General features: G+C 44.4%; 1 protein-coding gene across 1 annotated transcript in view; it reads right to left on the reverse strand.

Moving 5' to 3' along the window:
- The window catches only part of LOC106741165 (mucin-12), an 84,925-nt gene extending 72,128 nt beyond the window's left edge, over positions 1 to 12,797 (reverse strand). Inside the window, 1 exon segment of the mRNA XM_014612877.1 lies at positions 12,707 to 12,797. Coding sequence (XP_014468363.1) covers positions 12,707 to 12,797 — 91 coding nt within the window.
- Between the last annotated feature and the right edge of the window lie 6,937 nt (positions 12,798 to 19,734).

The following is a 19,734-nucleotide window of genomic DNA, read 5'->3' on the forward strand; positions in this document are numbered from 1 at the left end:
TTCAAATTAACTTAGATCTTGTGCCAATCTCTCTGATGTCTGTTATTCAACCACGCAAGAAAAGTTAAGGTTGGATTGTTCTGTAAACTGACATACCTAAGTGGATAATTGATCATTCAACCGATATACTTAAATTTTGCTGTAAAATATTATTTCACAAAATATAGTTAAAGCTATCGATGATTAATTTTCCATAGTTTATCTTGTTTGTTCGTTTAAAATGGTCGAATAAAAAATCAAAGGATTCTTTTTGTAATAATAAAAAATATGTAAGATGAAAGATAACTTGTAAGGATATAATAATAAATGTACAAAATAATGTAATTTCAGTGCTTTTATTTTATTCCTTTAATAATTTCTTTGATAATTTCCAGTCATGAGTATGTCAGTTTTGGGATATGAATATGTCTAGTTTTTAGAAGTAACTCCTCAAACATGAAAAAAATGGTTATTTGCCAGGAAATGTGTAATAGCTTTCGTAAGACTATCCTATATTTTAGCAGAGAAGTATTGTTAGTTTGTATCTATGCACATAAATTTTAATGAATAATTTTAATTTTAATCAATAAATTTTACACTTCCAACGAGAAAATTTCAAAACCTAAAAACGAAATGGTATGTTGATTTTGGTGTTTCTCCTATATATCGCGAGAACGATCTCCCGCCGGGCATCGGAAAGAATTTTCGAAAACACACGCGAAGAGAGAGGCGCGGCGAACGCAGCCGACGCGTTGGAGATCCGTACCGTTAAAATAGCCCGCAGGAATGTTCCGTAAACGTGTCCGCGACTGATGCAAAATAGTGAAATCATTTTCATCCGCGTCGATCGCCATGACGATTCGAAGGACGTGAATTACAATTACAAATTCGCCGTACTGGCTACTTGTAACCTGCGCGAAGGCATCTATTATCGCCTTACTTTCTCATTATGTAAATATGCCACTGTCTTGATACACAGAGCTTCTGTAAGCGTGTGTCTCTTGTTTCACGACGACTACGGTGTTGTGTCTTCGATGATATCTAAAGTGGAAGGATTAATTTCGAGTTTGTCGAGGCGATCCTGTATTCTCCGACACGAGTCTCTCTCTCTCTCTCTCTCTCTTATCGCGAAATAATGAAGATCGTCCTTGCCAGCGTCTATGTCAGGAAGGAGGAAGAAACTCTCACGTCCGGCATCATGCTAGAAAATTATCTTCTGATGATAATGACGATGACGTGATTGACAACGATCATCGACGACGATGATCGCCCGCGGCTTTGTGATTGCGAAATTTCAAAGAAAGAGAGAGAGAGAGAGAGAGAGAAGAACGCAATAATCGACACACGTCGTAGAAATCGGAGAGACGTATGTTAATAAGAAGAAAGGCCAGCGCTGAGAGGAGGTGAGACATTATTTCGCAGTGAGCGAAAATCACGTTGCAACGGTAAACGGCGACGTTGTCCCGCGATGAAGGACACCGGGTTGTTGTTTCGATCGCGCTTTGCGAGATAAATGGAGAGAAAGAACAAGAGAGATAGATAGATAGAGAAAGAGAGAGAGAGAAAAGTGCTCTCTTTCTTTCTCTCTCTCTCTACCTTTGTGAAATGATCGCCACAATGCCACGAGCAACGGTATTACGCACACGCCGAGGGGTAATAACAGTCCGGATATGATCGCTCGGTGCGATCGAGTGGACCTCGAAGAATGTAATTTTCGTCGAAGGATGCTTGAATTTCTCGGCGCACGCGCGGAATTGTCGCCGATCGCAGAATGCCGTAATCCTTTATGCGAGCTGCAACGCGAAATATTCTCCGTCCCGCTCCTCTCGCAGTGATGTCTTCATTCAACCGGACAGGACGAATTGTTCCGCGGACAATGCGTTATTACGCGTAGATATGTCCCATTCGCATCGTTGTTGCTCGCAAGCAGCGCTCAGCAACTTGGGAGCGCCGATTTAATTCGGAGAAATTTCCTACACCGACCCGATTTATAATGTTGTCCATGCATCTCTCACTCTGAGAGGGGAAACATCTAAAAACTAAAGAATATTTATTCCTCAAGTACTAGTAACATGTTTACATAAATTTAAATTAAAACATTAAAATAGAATAAAAATTGTTCTCATGCGAAAAGCTAAGATGGTCTTGGGAAATGTATTTTCCCATACGAAAATGATTTTTTTCTCACTGTGAAAATATGTATATATTGGTATGTAAGTGAACACATATTATTAGTATCCTTCAAACATAAAATAGTTTTCAATTTTTAGATATTTTCCTCTCAATATAATACATTGCGGTAACAAGAAAAATGGCATAAGGCTAACGAATCTGATTCGTCAAAAGTACCCACGTGGCTGGCTGTCTATTATAACTTTGAAAAAAAGTCTACATTACGAATTTGCTGATGAACGGACAGAAATGGGTCTGGCAGATGAGAAACCAAAAAACATAGAAATAGATGAAAGCAAACCAAACGAGCAATAAACCGAATCGTAATTTCTCCGATACGCCATTTTGTCAGGAGCAAAACGAAGATCGGATTGTAGAGAGTTAATAAGTATCTTCGTTTCGCCAGCAGCGTGTCGCATCTCAGCCTGCTAAAGAGACTCGTTGAAGTCGGCAAAACGATCCTGCAACCTTTTACCGTGAAAAATCCATTCGCAGCTTGCGGTCGTCATTCCGCGCGCCGACTTTATCAGCAGCGCTCGCGTCTTTGTCTTTTCTTTTCGCCCGTTGCATTCGACGGCTCGCACGACGTTGTAAAAAATCATTAAGCTCCGGGGAATCCGAAGCGGGGGATGGGGAAGACTCTCGATCCTTCCGAGGACGAGGTGGAATTTCAGAAAACTGGCTCCGACCGAGACCAGGGTGATTCGGTCGATAACACGGCGCGTCTCATTTCGAATTCACGAGCCGGATGCGCACACGGTGCATTATTGTATGCCGAGGACTCTCCTCGGGAAGACTAGAAGACCTTGGCTGGACGGTGCGTAAATATAGAAATTGCCGTCGATTTGAGCGCACGGCGAACTTGCCGGCCGGACTAACGGAAAACCACTCGTCGTGCTTCATTTACGTTTTTCGTCTTCACACGCCACGATGCAATGCCCGCATGTGTGCGATGCGTAATGCGTTATGTCATGCTTGAATTGAGGGAAGTCATCTTACTTACGAAGAAGCCGAAAGAATAGCAACTCGGACGCGCGCATGGATGAAAGAAAAAGAGAGAGAGGAAAAGAGAGGAGTTTATTACTTCAGTCATAAGACGAATCTTCTAAGGATAAAAGCAAGCATACAATGCGAAACAAATTTTTGATATTTGTAACTGTAATCACATAAAATAATTATAGTCAGGAGTACTATTTTTCTAATAAATCTTATCACCCGAATCGAAATTTTGACGCTTTTAAGAATATTTTGCGTCTATTTAAATGGCCTATAGACTAGTGAAAATCTATTTTGAACTATATTGTTGTTAATTTTTTTCATAATTGAACCTATTTTGTTATCTTGACTCCTACTATGTTGTAGAATAATACTATGTTGTAGAATTACAATTTTTTAGGCTAAAGCCAAAGGAAGAAAATATAGTTGAGGCTAAGAAGGCCCAAAATTTTAGTGGAATTTCTCTCAGTGTAGACCCATGAAATAGCGAAATATTGAGATAAAGAACTAAATTGAATATTTACATAAGGAAAAAGAGTGAGAATGAATACGTTTGATACGTAAAATTATAATATAGCCGGGCTCGTGCATTCATAACGGACACAGAGATATAAAATTGATCGACTCGATCATTTATGCGAAGGAAAAAGCGCCGACTCGTAATGCTTGGAGGAGTTACGGCGAATTAAAAGTCACCATGAAATCGATGAATCGTCGTCTGCTTTTGAGGTCGCGCGGTATATTCTCAGGCAAAACACGTAGAAAGGTTTGTGGCTCACGGGGCTTTTGCGAAAACTAGTCGAGGCGTGCGTCAATGAATTTCACGCGAAATCACTGCCGAGCCGATCAGCTTCGCACAAATCATTCATTGAAGAAGTGGAATAGCGCGGCTGCGGGAACTAGCGAGGGGGGTGGGAAACCGAATCGTCAGTAATGTCACGAAATCGCGGCCTATGTAACCCGTTAGAATGCTCCTTTGTTAACACAGTTGCATAAGATTATGCAAAAATCTGGGTCATCGATCGGACGAAACGAGCGACCTGAATCGAAATTTCGATGCTACCTTGACGCTCTTACGGAAATTTGTCCGTCGAATTTTCACTACAACATCGTAAAAACTAAATTAGCAAGATAGGTACAATTTCAATAACTCAATTAAATAGGCGCAAACTATCCTTGGAAGCGTCAAAGTGGCATCAGAATTTCGGGGACTCGAGTGATGACGTAAATGAACGGTGACTCGCGCCACTTTTTTTTTCCGCAAGCTCGTCGCGCTTAATGTAACGCCCGACGATGTGACGTGTCGCGGCCGCTCGTACGTCCGGCCATCGCTTTCTCTAAAATAGCTGTCTCCGTTGTAGGAAAGGGAATCGACACGGCCGCGGGCGCTTCGCGCGCTTGTACGCGCGAGATGATAACCGCTTCATTCTCGTTGTTACAATTTTAAATCGCGCAAACGAGCGGCAACCGAGAGAAGTCCGGAGAGAGAATGTGGTAGCTCGCGCGCGCGCGGAATGGACGAGAGCTCGTAACTGTACGATGCCCGCCAGCATCGCCGGTTAACGTAACGATCTGCGCATTCATTTTTTTGTGGCTCGTGCCTGCGTTTTATCAGGAAATCGGGATCCCGCCGCGGCGGGAAATAATCCGCCGCGGAATAAAATCGGCCGGCCGGCCGGCGGTTCTTTACCCGGGCGTTACTGCACATCCGTGAGGAGAAATGTGCCAAGGTGGGTCTCGATTCACGAAAGTGGACGACACGTGTGTGGCCATCACTCTCATGGGCCGTCCAAGAGCTGCGGGCGATGAAAGTCTCCTGCACTCCCTCGAGGAGGTTCTGGGGGCCTAATTTCACGAGGCCCGACGATGAGGCACATCGCGCGCGCGCGCGAGACACTCGGTCGTAAGAAAAACCAGTGCCGCATTTTTTCCCTCCTCCCTCCCCTCTTCCACTACCAGAGAGGAAGGAAGAAAGAGAGGGGGGAAGGGGGAGAGAGAGGATCATTTTCACTTCGGCGAGAGAGACTCCGCGCTTCCTTTTCAGCGGTGAAACGATCGGCGCGAGAGCCGGCCCGATCGCGCTCGATCGATTAATTCCCTGTTGCTCGGCCGATCTCAGCGCACATTTCATCGGGCTTGATGGTCGTGTAACTTTTTTTCCCAAGCCGTGGGGAAACGCGAGGAGTGAAAAGTTTCTTGCGAACTCGGCGATCTTAGCCTAACTTTTATTATATGCACTTCCAGCGACCGTCATGCAACTTCCCGAAGCATGGAAACGTGAAATTTTCACGTGAACTTTCCGCACCTCGCGTTCCCACTCTTTGGGAAAAGTTACGCGAAAACTGTGTCATACTGAAAATCACCCGCTGATAACACAGACGCTGCAAAGCTGGTGGATCACCCTCGTCGAATAGATATCGCTTGCACTTTTCCGACTCGCGGATGATGTCTGCGTGTACATTCGGCGCGGCGGATGCCTTGCCGTTCTGTAGATGAAAATTGTCGTTGTCGAAACGGTGAAGCGCCGAGTGTACTAGAACGTCACATTGCTACGGTATGTCTTAATGATAGATCGCACGCGATCGATCTTAACGGATCGAGGATACGTGCCCCGCGTTCGCTTTATGATACCGATGAAGGTGAGGCTCGATGCAAGAAAGTATCATCGTTCGATGATCCACGTCCGCACAACTTACCTCAAGTGTCTGAAATTTCCGTTTTCTCTCTTTTTAACATTGAAACAGGTCGTTTTGACTCATGTGAATTTATGTGATCGATATATCGAGAGCATTCTCGTAGCTTGGTGACATTAAAATTGGCCCATAGAATTGATGGCTCGAGGGAAAAGACAACAAGTATAGTGTCGTCAAAGTACGTTTCCACTATTCTACAGGTTATCTAAAAGTGGGCGCAAACTGTCGTTAAGATATATAATTGGTCTGTTACTATATATTATAAATTTCCTACGATATTATATTATATTTCCAAAACGAGATGGCCAAGAATTTTTGTACGATGTCTGTATATCAGTCCGTAATATCATAGTGTGTTTCCATTAAAATCCTAAGTGTGGTTTAGAAGAAAGTAAATATAAAAATTATAAATAATTAACATTAACCTCGAGAAACACGTGAAAAAAGTGTCAACTTGTTAACACGTTGGCTAATTGCGAGTATCTCAGTTTCCGAGCGGTCAATTGTTTTCTAACGTACAAACGCACGTAGATATTTCCATCAATATGTGAGTAAAATTTTTAAGTATTCCGAAGAAAGTAGCTTCACGGGCTAATTAGCTTGAGAAAGTGTCCAAAAGTAGCATCAAAATTCCGACCGAACGCCATAAGGACACTCGCCGACGACTCGACCGTGACCCAACCTGTCCCTTTCGAATGGGTTTCGTCCTTGAATCGAATACAGATCGATTTACTGTTACTTCGACCGCCGGTGGTGTCGCGTACGTATCGTCGATGCAGCGGAGTTTGAAAAATGGAAAGGGGAGACGGCCACCCCTCTCTCCCCCCGTTATCGTAGCTTCCGTCACCATCGTGTCTTCTCTTTCGTGCTTCATCACGCCTTCTTTCGAAGAGGAACCGGAAAAAGGTGCACTTTCTAGCGCTCTCGCTCGGTGGCAGGTAGGCGTGCCGCGTCTTCAGTTCCTTATCGCGCGAAACCTCTTCGGGGCGAGCCTCGCGGAAAAGCTGGTTATCTCTCTCAATGTTGCACGAGGACAAAAACGACCATAACTGCGTGACTAACTGAACCGCTGCGCTATCGGACTGACACGCACGAACGTCCGCTGTTGCGTATCACGATGTCGAACGCGTACGTATGTAAAAGTGTTATATATATATATATATGTATATATGTATGTATACATATATATGTGCCGATATACATACACACGTCAACCTGGCGTTACGGCACGCTCATAAATAAAACGGGAGACTAGCACGGCGAAGAATTCATCCCTTACACGTCGACGATTGCGCAAAACGATCCTGAATCGCTGTCGCGTTCCCGCGCGGTCAGTCTGAGCCTCGTGCGCTGGTTTTTCCATCGGACGCGGAGAAAGTCCGACGACGGAATGGCGAGCGGAAAGGAATCGAGAGAAGGACGGTGATGGCATTAATGACGGTAAATGGAAGCCGAGAATAGAAAAGGGAGATCGGATCATGTTGACCCGAAGATCGTGGGCCACGTGCACGGGAGAAATAACTCCCTTGGTGTAACTGGTAAAAATTGCGCCTCGTAGATGTTTCCCCACGAGGTAGTAAATTCGTGTCTAACATCGCTATTAGCCATTAATGTTACGCTCACTTCTTCCAGTGACTAGATAATGGCTAGATAGATAAGCTAGCTAATGGTTAATCCCTTAATGTTTACAGTTTTTCTACCACTAGAAAAATAATATAAAATACTAAAATAGTTTCTTAATATATTTTGTGTTATAATTTCATAATTTCATAATTTCGGTGTAATTATTTTTCACGTTGACACGAACGCGTACATCATAATTGTAATATGAAATAAAGCGCTATCCGAGTTAACTCGGGCTTGCTCGTTAAGGGGTTAAACAAAAAAAAAATATAATTGCCAGATGACAGTAAGGAACTAGTAATGAGATAGAAAATTTTAATTAACCTGTCCTAGTTAGCTGTTAGCTTTCGATTCAGGTCTGCTAGGTCTGCTAGGTCTGCTAGGTTTTTATTTGGATTTTCCGTTGCCTGGAGGCCGGGCGAAAACTCGGTCATAAGAAAAGAAGGATTCCTGTAAGAGATTTACGCTCGGTCAATTGCTCTTAGTTGTCTCAATCGAGTTTTAATGCAACTAAATATTCACAGCAACAGTCATATCATTTCTCGTCACCAGCTTTCATTTCTTATCGCCGAGTTTCCACCTGATCCCAATTCAGTTGCAGGAACTGGATTTTTTGCCCGTATATCGATGAAACGCGTCGTTAAAGAAACAATAGAAAAGGAATCGCTCGAAATGTTCCTCTTGGAATGCAGGAAAAATACCGATGTCTCGAAAGGAACATTTTGCGATTGTTTTTCGTTTTTTCTCACATGACTCTTGTCTTCACCAACGTCTCCCTTAACACACTCATAACTAAGTACACACAGAAAAATACATGCGTCCAAGTAAATGTAAAATATTCTCTGTTGAAGATAACTATTATTTAACAAAAGGGAAGTAAATTGAGTCGCTTTTTTTAGCAATAGAATAATATTTTTCTCTGCGTATGTTCAATCTGCACTACTGCAGATCCGGTCGTACACAGCAGTGTTCGTTTTTAAACGAGAAGAAGAAGAACCGGACGAAGAATGACTCTCTGGGTAAATTGGAAGGTCTCATTTCAAGGCGAAACGAGGTTTACGATTTAGATATACTTTCGGGCAACAAACGTTTCGTTACGGTTCTTTTATTAATGACCACGCTCTCGATTTCTAACGTTCTCCCCGGGGCTGGCAAAAAAGGCAACACGGAGACACGGGGGCCGCTCTTGATACCGACGACTGAGCTTTCCAATGGGATACATTCATTGTCACTTCGTCGATCGTGCACTTTCCCTTTGCGTGAAACTTGGCGCGGGTGCACGAAGGCAGACGCGTCGCACCGATCGAATCCGCCGAGCATCGGCGGAAAACACGGCGTCGATTCGAGGAGAGAAAAAACATCGATTTGCAGTGAGCGATCTCGAGGTAACAGTGAGGCGCCGGAAGAATCTCAAATGGAAAATCTATTCATTCGCCGCGCGCCGCTGGTTAACGATTCGCGGCTCGCTCGTAAATTTTCCCGGTACCTCCTTTATCGGACATCTCGCGAATGATTTAACCGACGGAAAATCATTCGCGAACGAGCGTTCCCTTCGCCACTCGGCCTGTAAATCTTTCCACGACCGTTCCGTCCACGTCGATCTACGTCGCGTGTTTCCCCATGGAAGAAATTTTGTCGTCAAAGATATTGAATACGAGAATAGGAGAAAGATATTTCCCCGTTGCGAAAAGAATCACACCCACGAGAGAAAGTCTGGGAAGAGGGAGGGGGAAGGGCATTCAGCATCGCTATATGTTATAAAGCGACATACCGACGCGTATCGACGCGCCCCAGAGATCGCGATCATCGATCGCTCCATCAGAATCCTCGGGTCGAAATTCTGATCCTATTTTGACGTTTTTCAAAGTACTTTGCGTCCAATTAAATGGCCTATAGACTAGTAAGTAGTAGTAAAAACTTATAGTGACGATACTAACAATTATTACTTCCTCTTTTGAATCCTTCCTCCTTTAATTCTACAGATTTAATTTTAATTCTAATAATTCAATTTAATCTTAATGATTTAATTTTAACACTGCTTTAAACAACTTAATTTAACGTTAAAACAGCGAAAACGGAAATTTAAGACATCATCAGGGTTAAAGTAGGGGTAAAAGATATTACTAGAATTGAAATTGTATCTATTTTACTATCTTAGCTCCTACTATTTTGTAGAATTAAAAATTTAATACACAGGGCCACGATTTCAACTTGGAGGAATCTTCAAGTCGAAATTCTGATGCTACTTTGACACGCTTAAGAATAATTTGTGCTTACTTCGACGTATATTACGTAGACTAGAAATTTATTTTGACAATATTGACATTCATTACCTTCTGTCTTGGACCTTTAATTCTACAAATTTAATTTTAACGCTACTGTAAAATAACCTATTTTCACGCTAAGAACAACGAAAACAAATTTAATATATCATCATAGTTAAAATAGGGATAAATTATATTATTAGAATCGCAAAATATATATATATGTATATTAAACTTATTTCGCTATCGTAGCTCCAACCATATTATAAAATTAAAGATTTAGAGATAAAATTTCGTCTCGGGTCACCGATCAAAGTCGCTCGTCTCCGTAACTTCCACGAGAGATGCAATCTCCTCCGCTCGTGAGGTTGATCTTTTCCGCGGTATCGCACTCACGTTCCATATTCACGAACCCCGCGAATATTTCTCTCTTTGTCTCCCTCTGTCGCGCTCTATCCGAGAGACTCGTTAGAGAGATCCTTGGTAACGTCTCTCGATCTCTCCTATTTCGCAGGAGTGAATGTGAGAGAACCGCTGGCAAAACTAATGTCCGCAAGGCCAACCGCCGCCGATAAAAATGCTTCGGATAATGCTCGCGAGCGCGCGCGCTCCGTTCGATCTCAATCTCGATTGTCCCGGTTCGCTCGTTTCGCCGACCGACCGACCAACCGGACGGCCGGGCCGAAATTTGCGGACAACGCACGCGTGCATCATCGACGAAAATATTCTGAAGCGGACCGAAGCAGTCTCCGTTTAGAAATGTTTCAAAACTCGAGTCGAAATTTCGGCCCTGCATTAAACCTTCTGCGACACAGTAGGGAAATAAGATAGCAAAATAAGTTCAATTTCGAGTCTAACGATGTAATTTACTTCTACTTTGACTATGACGATGTCGTCTTAGATTTTCATTTTCGCAGCGTAAGGACAAGTTATCTCGAGTACTTATACGAGTTTGATAATCGACATATCGAGAAAGCGTGTATAGCTTCAAGGCAGCATTGAAATGAAATCTCATTTTAGATTATCTCATTAAATTTCAAACAGCGCTTCATTGAAACGAAATCTGTAGAATTCAAGGTTCAAGAGAAAAATTAACGAGTGTGTTATCGTCAAAGTAGGGTTTCAACTAGTCTATAAGTCATCCGACATCTGGGTAAACTGTTCTTAAAAACATCGAAATTTCGATTCGGGATTGCCGGATCCATTCGATCGGTTACCGAATCGGAGAGGAATTCGAGGAGCGAGGTGCGTTTGAGCCTCTCGCCGGTTCGCGTTACCTTATTTGAGCCGGCGGGATTTTACCGCTTTTTATCCCATTTTCGGGCCGATTCATAAATATGCAAAGCACATTGCGGCAATTCGCGCCGATTCAATCAAATAAAACCGATGAATGCGCGATATATGCCCGTCGATCTCGTGTGAATACCGCCTCCGATTATGCGCGCGATGCATCGTCGATGCGCGAGGAGTGCTCGAGTGACGTTAATAAGTGCGGTGAGCAATGAGGATGAGAGAAAACGCCGACCTTTGGCCGGCGATTCGGATGACAGCCGGAAAATCAGGCTGCGAAATGCCAGACAGCGGCGATAACGGCGCTTTTCGGCCTAGCCGAAGAAACGTAGGTAGGTTTGCCCGGATCGTCCGATATTGGATCGGACGGAGAGCGGATGCTTGTGCAAAGTACACGCCACTGAGCACCATAAGCCGCGCGGACCGTTATGCGCGGTTTATAATACATAAAGCGTAAGTGACGCCTCCGACATGCGTTTCCATAAATTTGCGTGAGCACCGGCGGTGATCTCGCGTCAATTATCATATCGCGATAACATCCGCGCACGGCGCGGTAGTTATCACTCGGCCCGTTAATTTCTTATCGTCGTGTAATTTTTCTCTTCTCTCTTCTCGCGGATATCGTTCAACGGCGAAGATTCATCAGGACGATTCGAACTTGACTATATGTAGAACTTCGATCGAGCGAAGCTTGAATTCGTCCGACGACGCTAGAGATCCGTTTTCCCAATTTCTCTCGTTCGTTACGTCGCGTATGTTTTTAATCGCCGGCAAAGCGAGAGAGAGAGAGAGAGAGAGAGAAAAAAAGCCAGTTACGCGCCGGCTCGTTTCTGCCGAGCCTAGCGTTACACAAGTCATGTATACGGGTAGATGTCCTGTTAATGGAAAACGCCGCATTATCTGCGAAGTGAACGCGGAAGAACAGGTGTTACAAAAGAAATTATCACGCGCGCGAGCTGTTTCCGTGTTACCGGCGGGCGAGGGAGATTCGCCGTCCTCGTCGATCGTTAGTCACGCGTCAACGACTGTAAGGAACGAATTAAGACCGAAACCATATAAATCGAGACCGCGTAAATCCGCGACTCGCCATTCGTACGATTAATTTCACACCTACGCAAAACGGCCGTTCGGACGAGAAGGAGACGGAAACACCGTCGTTTCACCTCGTCGTGCGCTCGGAGAGAGAATTAGCCGTAGGAGCTGAAACAGGTATAACTAATGTGTCGTAGCTAAATTTATTAGCTGCTCGAATTAAAACGAACAATATAGTTGCAGCTCGCAGCGAATGAATTTTACCTCTAATAACTAATATCGCTATTAGCGAAATTTAACTGATTATTAACACGTTGACTACCAACTACGATATATCTCGTAGGTTGTTTACTTGCCCAGGACGCCAACTACGAGTTATCTCGTCGCTTCATTACTTGATTAAATCAAATTCGCTTCTTAGACCAGAATCGTGAAAAGTTCCGTGGAAGTCAACGTGTTAATATATTTATTTGGCTAAATATATGCATTGATAATTAACTATTTAGCGAAATCTATTAGTTGCCCCAACGACATTTCTTATTACAGCGCAGGTCGCAGTTAGAGATTTCAGCTCCTGCGGGCAATTCTTTCTCCGAGCGTAACACCGTGAAAACAAGAGATCAAGTCGCAATCGTTTAATGTGCAAAACTCACTCACCCTGCGATCGCGCCTGAGCCGTAATCGCCAATAGGAGTGTCACTAGCAGAAGCAATTTCGTAAACCAAAGCCTCCACATGTCGCCGTCCATCTGCTCCTCGAGTCCCGCGGACCGACAGCACTTTGAACTGGCCCGGAGTTGCGATGAGGAGACGCGCACTCTCACGTAAACCAATTCCGCGCGCACCGGTGCTACTCGCGTCCGTTACATGAGCACCGAAACGATCCGACGGCTGCTGGCCGGATTCGAACCACCTCGAGACCGCCTTACGAAGATCCTCCGGCCACCCGGTGTGTACGAAATGTTACTACTGTCGCGAGTGCGTGCGCGCGAAAAAGCGAAACGGCTGCGGTGCGGAGGAAACAGCGAAAGAGAGAGAGAGAGAGGGAGAGAAGAAGAAGAAAGTAGGTGAGAAAAACCGAGTAAGCGGGCGAAAGGGCGGAGAGAGGAAGCTGATAAAACCCGAAGAGCGGCAGCGAGACGAAGTCGATAACACGATAAAGTGAAAATTACACCTGGTTATCGGACGGGACGTGGTTACGAGAGCTCCTCGGTGTGCGGAGCGACCGACCGATTGACCTTTCTCCGGGTGCGAAACTTTGTCTGTGTCCCGATGAGGACTGAAGGGGAACCAAGGCCCGCCGCCGGGTGTTGGGGAACCGGAGAAAGGTGTATCAAGAGAGAGAGACCGGAGAGGCAAAGCGGCTAGAACCCCTCTTCCGCCGTCCTCTCCCTACCCGCCCGGCTCCTTTTCCCGCTTCTTCTTCTTCGTCGGCGCTGCCTCTCTCGGTTGGTCGGCCGAGCACCGGGACACGCGCGGCACCGGGGAACCTCGCGCGACGCGCAACCGTCGCTCGGTCTGCCCGAGTTACCCTTGATGAGTCGCTCCGTGGGCCTATTTCGCGAAAATCCTCGTTAGGCTTCTTCCTCCGCCGCCTCGCGACGTGGTAACCCGAGAACGAACGGCGTCGCAAGGTGGTGGACGAGCGAATCGAGGTGTGCACGTGGAAAATCCGCGAAGGCGGTGCACAATAGAAGTATAAACCTAGCCGTCGGCGGGTCAAGGTGGATGTAGGTCCGGTCCACATCTCTCTTCGTCACCTTCTTCGCCTTCTACGGCTCGCGCCTGCCGATCGACCGTTAACCGTCACCAGGTGCATTCGACGGATGTAGCGTGCGCTGGGAGACCCTTCGGTCGTCTCGGTCGGATGAGGTCACTGAATGACGATTGAGTGCAGACAGTTGATCTCGGTGATCTCATTGTAACGCGTTCTCGTTACTTACTCCCGATGAAATGACAGAAATCCGGAAGGCCTGAGTCTCAGATCTGTCTGAAAAATCCTCGACAAGTTCAATCAGTCCTGCCGAGTTGAAATATTAGTTCCGTGGACGGTAATATATGTAGACCGAGCGTTGAAGAGCGGGGGTTCGAGATGCACGTAGAAAGGGATGTACTCTTCGTATTTTGCGTCTCGTTCGCGCATAGACGTAGGTCACGCGAGTGAAAGAGAACGCAAGAACACAAAACAGAGTGCGTCCTTTTCTACGCGCACCTCGACTCCCACTCCTCAAATAAAGGCAAACGCTCGGTCTAGATATATCGTGTGTGTATGATCGGTTCTATGTTAAACCTTTAATTCTACAACATACGTATTTAACATAGGAGCTAACTCATAGTTTGATATATAGGATAATATATAGGAAATATATATGATAAATAATAACTAATAAGGTAACATAATAACTTCAATTCTAATGATTTATTGTGTTATTATTGTTTAATTCTATAGTTTATTTCTGCTTTTGTCATAATAATTTCTTAAATTTCCGCTTTCGCTGTTAATGACGTAAAAAATAGGTTATTTTCAATATTTATAAAAATTAATAATCAAAATATCGAGAACATTTATAGCTTCAAAGTAGCATTTATAGCTTCAAGAAATTAAATTAAAGAGTAGAAATTAAATTTGTAGAATTAAAGGTTCAACACATACACAGAGAGAGAGAGAGAGAGAGAAATTAACATATAATATATAGTATCGTCAAAAAATAGATTTTTACTAATCTACAGTCCTTTTAAGTAAGCATAAACTATTCTTAATAGCATTAAAACAGCATCAAAATTTTGACTCAAGAAACAGCTCTGTTAATGTAAATGAATTTTCTGTTGCCTAAGAGCCAAATAAAAACTTGGTCTCAGAGGCAAAAAGATGTAGCTGATCATGTAGGAGATTTCGGCAAACGTTAAAACATTTTCAGTTGTCTCAGCTTTTAATGAAGCTGAATGTCGTTCAGACGAATGTACTCAGTCGTGATAACGGAAACTGAATTTTCGTTTGTTCTATCGTGTACGTCCAGCTACCCATCCGTCATCTTCGAGATCGTCGATCTTTAGGATTTTCAACGTCGGGAGTCATTAGTGTTTGTCAATGACGCACTCTCGCACTTCGGCACATACTCCCGCGGCCGAACAGAAGTCGCCGATTCTTCTCCACCGGTGAAGGGTGAGGGGACCGGGCCACTCCCAAATGAAATCTACATATTCATGACTAGTGTCCTACTGAAAAAATATGACACTAGGAGTCGTCGGCTCGTGACTACGCTTATTGCGCGGTATGCGGGACACCTGTTATCGTGCTCTCAATGAACTCCGCGGAGTTTGGTGGGGTTAACCGGAGAGGGAGAAGTACTGTTCCCGAAGCCGCGCTTCGGCGAGGTAGGAGGTAGTTCGCATTATAGGTGCCGACCCGAGGACCTACATTCGCCGGCACGGTGAGGGATGCCGCACGATCACAGTGAGGACGACGCGCGTACTCTCCTCTCATACTTCCCTCTCCCGCCTTCCCCCACCCCTCCCCCGTTCTCCGTGTCTCTTTCTCTCCGGGTCGAGGAGGCTCCGTCTCTTCTCAAGTATTCGTGTCGGCGCTGGCCGACTGACTTAGCCGAGTGATTTTCGAATTCCACGCCGCCGAGATTCCTCCGGAGAAATTATTGTTCGTCCCGACCCCCCTCCCTCCCTCCCGACCTGCCCCCCTGCGTGCATCTCTGGAAAAAACCTTTCCTGTAAACAACCACATGTCGCGCCCGCGGCACTCGGAGATGCTGAATAATTCAGCGGCACGCGGATCTTCAGTTTTTCGATCACGGAACAAGCGTATGTATATATAAAATGCCGTGAATTTTAATAAGAATTGTGAACTCATCAGCAACGAGGTGCGCGAGATACGCCCGCCGACGGTTGGGAGTAGCAGGTGATTTCCGTGATATACCGCTTAAGTAATGCACAAAGTAATCCGGCGATTCGTCGTACGCAATTTTATCGAGTAACGAAATGAAAGATAATTCCTCGGTGACTTCTTCGCGTTCACTTTGCGGCCGTGGATCGGCACACATCGGCGCTACAGGCTCACCGTGACATTTCTCACAAAGAACCGCACGCGAAAGTCATTAACGATCGACGTATGGATTGCGCGATTTTCTTCCCGTTTTCCCGGCGGGCGGAGAGGGGAAAAAGTCGTCTCTCATTGCATTTATGTACAAGGGAGACACAATTCAATTAATGTAACTGAACTTTCCGTTGCATGGCTGCCGGACGAAAATTCGTTTATAGGGATAGTTGAAAAGTATATAATATAGGAACGGTAGAAAAATTCCTATAGGAAGTCAATTGCTCTCGGTCGTCTTAACGAATATTTAAGAGCAATGTTCGTATATTGACTTCTTAATTTCACTATTTAATTAACTTTTTAATCGTACATTAAATTTATGCTAAATAAAGAATAGAAAAGATAATGTATCGTAAGAAAATACCGACTATTTTGCGTTCAGTAAGTGTTCAGTAAGTAGACAGTGCTAACTTCGACTTAAATTACTTCAGTTTCGGCATGGTCAATTTTTATCCAGTCGTACATGTGTGTAAATGGTGTTTTGATTAATACGACGTTAAAATTAGGAAAGCTTCCAACTGCCTTAACGCTGAATGTTCATACGAATGCTCTCAGTCGCGGTACAACAGGGATATATCACTTCCCGCGAGCGAGTTTTCATTTTTCTCTTATCACTTGCTTTTCACTCGCAGGAACGGAAATATCTTTTCCCGGTCGACAACAACGATATCGTGGCGTCGCGCTGCGCGCGAAGCCGCGGAAGCGTATCCTCGTCGAACGCGGAACAATCCAATCTGGGCAATTACGCGGCGAGCGAAGAATCGGAAGACTCACCGCTTCGGCACGAGGAAGCAGCGCGGTCGTTTGTTAAACATACAAATTGAACGTCAGAACGTAACCGGCCGCTTCGCAACGCGCAAGACCAAATTGCCAGTTCCGTCCGAGACGCGTACGAAATCGTGCGAATCGCACGGAGAATAATAGTGACATTACCTGAAACGAGCCGCGCGCCGAGAATTTCCGATTCTCGTGAATACCGAGAAAGTTGTATCGGCGATACCGCAAAAATTGCCGTCGCGAGTTGCGCGATTGCGGTTTCGAAAACGTAATCGTGCGCGCAATAACAGGCATTCTTCAACGGACGACCTTACACTTGTGCCTTCCGATGATCGAGCATGCGTGAAGTTTTATCGGCGATACACTGAGGACTTATAAAAGTTAAAGGCTTGGACTTTGGTCATATTCTTTTCTCACTAACACGCGAATCGATAGCGTCAGGCTGTTTCCCCCCCCCTCTCTCTCTCTCTCTGATGAAAAGATTCGAAATTCTCATGAAGGATTAGGGACAATCTACGAAAAAAACATGCGGCTCCAAATCCCGGAAACCGAATTCCAGCTTGATTAATTGCACTTGAAGAGTCAATTGTACGGCCGATAGAGAATCGACGCAATGAGATGGAAAATAAGTATATACGCGTATCGAATTATATTCATTTATTCCGCATCTCCGGCGACGCGATCATCGATCAAGCCTTCGTGGAATCCAAGCAAATCAACCGCGCCGATCAATGCGTCAACAATAAGAAAATAACACGCGCTACGTTTCATGAAAATCTTTCCATCATCTTTCGAACGATCGTCCGATTCCGCGTCTGTGAAATGATTGATTCTTCAAGACGATGACGTCATCATCGACGCGAGCCCCCGATATCCTCGAACGACGAGCGCAGCTCGAAATCGATCAAAATAGCCCGACTCTCTCGTGCGTCTTCGTCGTTCGACCTCTATTTCACCATTCATCGTAGTCTTATCGTCTTCATTCAGGACACACGCGTCATCGTCAATTATCAATGGTAGCCCGAGATGCGCCAGTGCTCCCAATGGCGCACCGAGTTCCGCGGATGCCAGGGAAAATTGAAACGGCAATTACGGGGCGGTTATGGTGGTTCCACCGTTAGGTGCTCGCGCTATGCACCATCGGCCGCCGCAACGCCGACTAATATTACGTTTACTGGCGGTAAAACATCTGCCATTACCATCCCGGCCCGGCTATCGGCTTGCATAATCTCAATACGGTTATATATACTGTTAGTTCGCGCAGATGTTCGCCCGCGAACACTACCCTTGAAGCCCGGGATCAAATTGCAAGTTCGTAAACACGGCGCGATGCCGGGGGCGGAAGCCGATATTTTAGCCGAACGAACGCTCACGCGGAGGGACAACCTCGCGGAAACTGCGGACGCTTCCCCCGGAGGAGAGCGGAGCGGCGTAAGGAAACCTAAGTCAATGGACGGTGCACGGAAGAAACAGTTTGGTGGAATTTATTTCTGAAATGAATAAAAACGCGGTTTTTCGTCGAAGGAGACCGAATTTCCGGTTATGAGAGCCGAAATTGATTCTTAAGCGCCAGAAATTCTGTTTCCTTCAACCGAAACGCGAAATCTGGTTTGTTCGTTTCAAAGAAATTCAAGCAAATTGTTTTCTTCTGTGTGTGACAAGCCTTATCAGTTGTCATATTATTTTTAGCTGAAATTTACTGTAAATTAGTTAACAATCGCTGTGCTCTCCACGACTGAGTTGCAGTTTCTTTGACACATTAAATAAGCGATGATGAGATTTTAAATATATTTATGTTATTAAACGATGTTTTCTTATTACTTTGGTAGAAGAATCTGTGCAATTATCTGCGATGTTTTATATCATTTAAAATAAACTTATACATTTCGGGGCATTTTTTTATATCCTTATAGTTTCTCCTTCCGTTATACGGGAACGTTATATCAATATCGTAAATTCCCGCTCGACAAATATAAATATTATGTATAATCCAGATAGCCAAAACCGTGCAAACAGATTTCGAGCGGAGTCTGCTACAAATTTTTCATAGTAGAAAGGCAACAAATCTAATTACACAGGATCAGTTCTATCTGATTATGTTGCCAAACTGCCGTTAGAAATGTGAAAGAACATGCTGACAGGTAATGCGAGCAGATTGGTGGCTGAAACTGAGCAGAGCTCTGTATTAGATCGGTGATTATCACTGTCGTCATAATCACTTAATCACTCTACATTATTAGCATCTCTGTAATTTAAGTACCACAAATTATCAACACTAATAATAAAATTATTGAGATACAGTAATTTATTACTGACCGGTCAATAATATTCTTCTATAAGGGAATACAATATTAATGATCAGAAAATTCCCTCATTTTAGATTATTTTAGATAAATTCTACCAAACAGTTTTTTTCTATGTATAAATCCAGCTCAACACGTAAAGAATTTTTCATATTCATATGAATCATATGAATCTATAAAATCACGATCGATGATATTCAATGGGAATTCAAACGGATAAAATCGACGATTTTACAACGTCCGGACGAAATGCGAATTTCTGGTACCCTCTTCGGGATTACAACTTCGTGTACAGTTAGGCCGATCTCGGGGAAACGAAGATGGATTTATGTGTTCTCCAGTTATTAACCTTACCGGTCAAGCGTCATTAGGGGATACGATGAGGTTACGCGGGATGGAATTATCTGAGCAATTTGAATTCACGTATCCCACGTCACCACCGTGGTAATTCTACATCGGGATATTCGACGCGTGCACGCGCGTGCATGTGTGTGTTTGTGT

The sequence above is a fragment of the Dinoponera quadriceps genome, unplaced genomic scaffold (assembly GCF_001313825.1).
Source record: "Dinoponera quadriceps isolate SergipeBrazil2010 unplaced genomic scaffold, ASM131382v1 scaffold475, whole genome shotgun sequence".
NCBI lineage: Eukaryota > Metazoa > Arthropoda > Insecta > Hymenoptera > Formicidae > Dinoponera > Dinoponera quadriceps.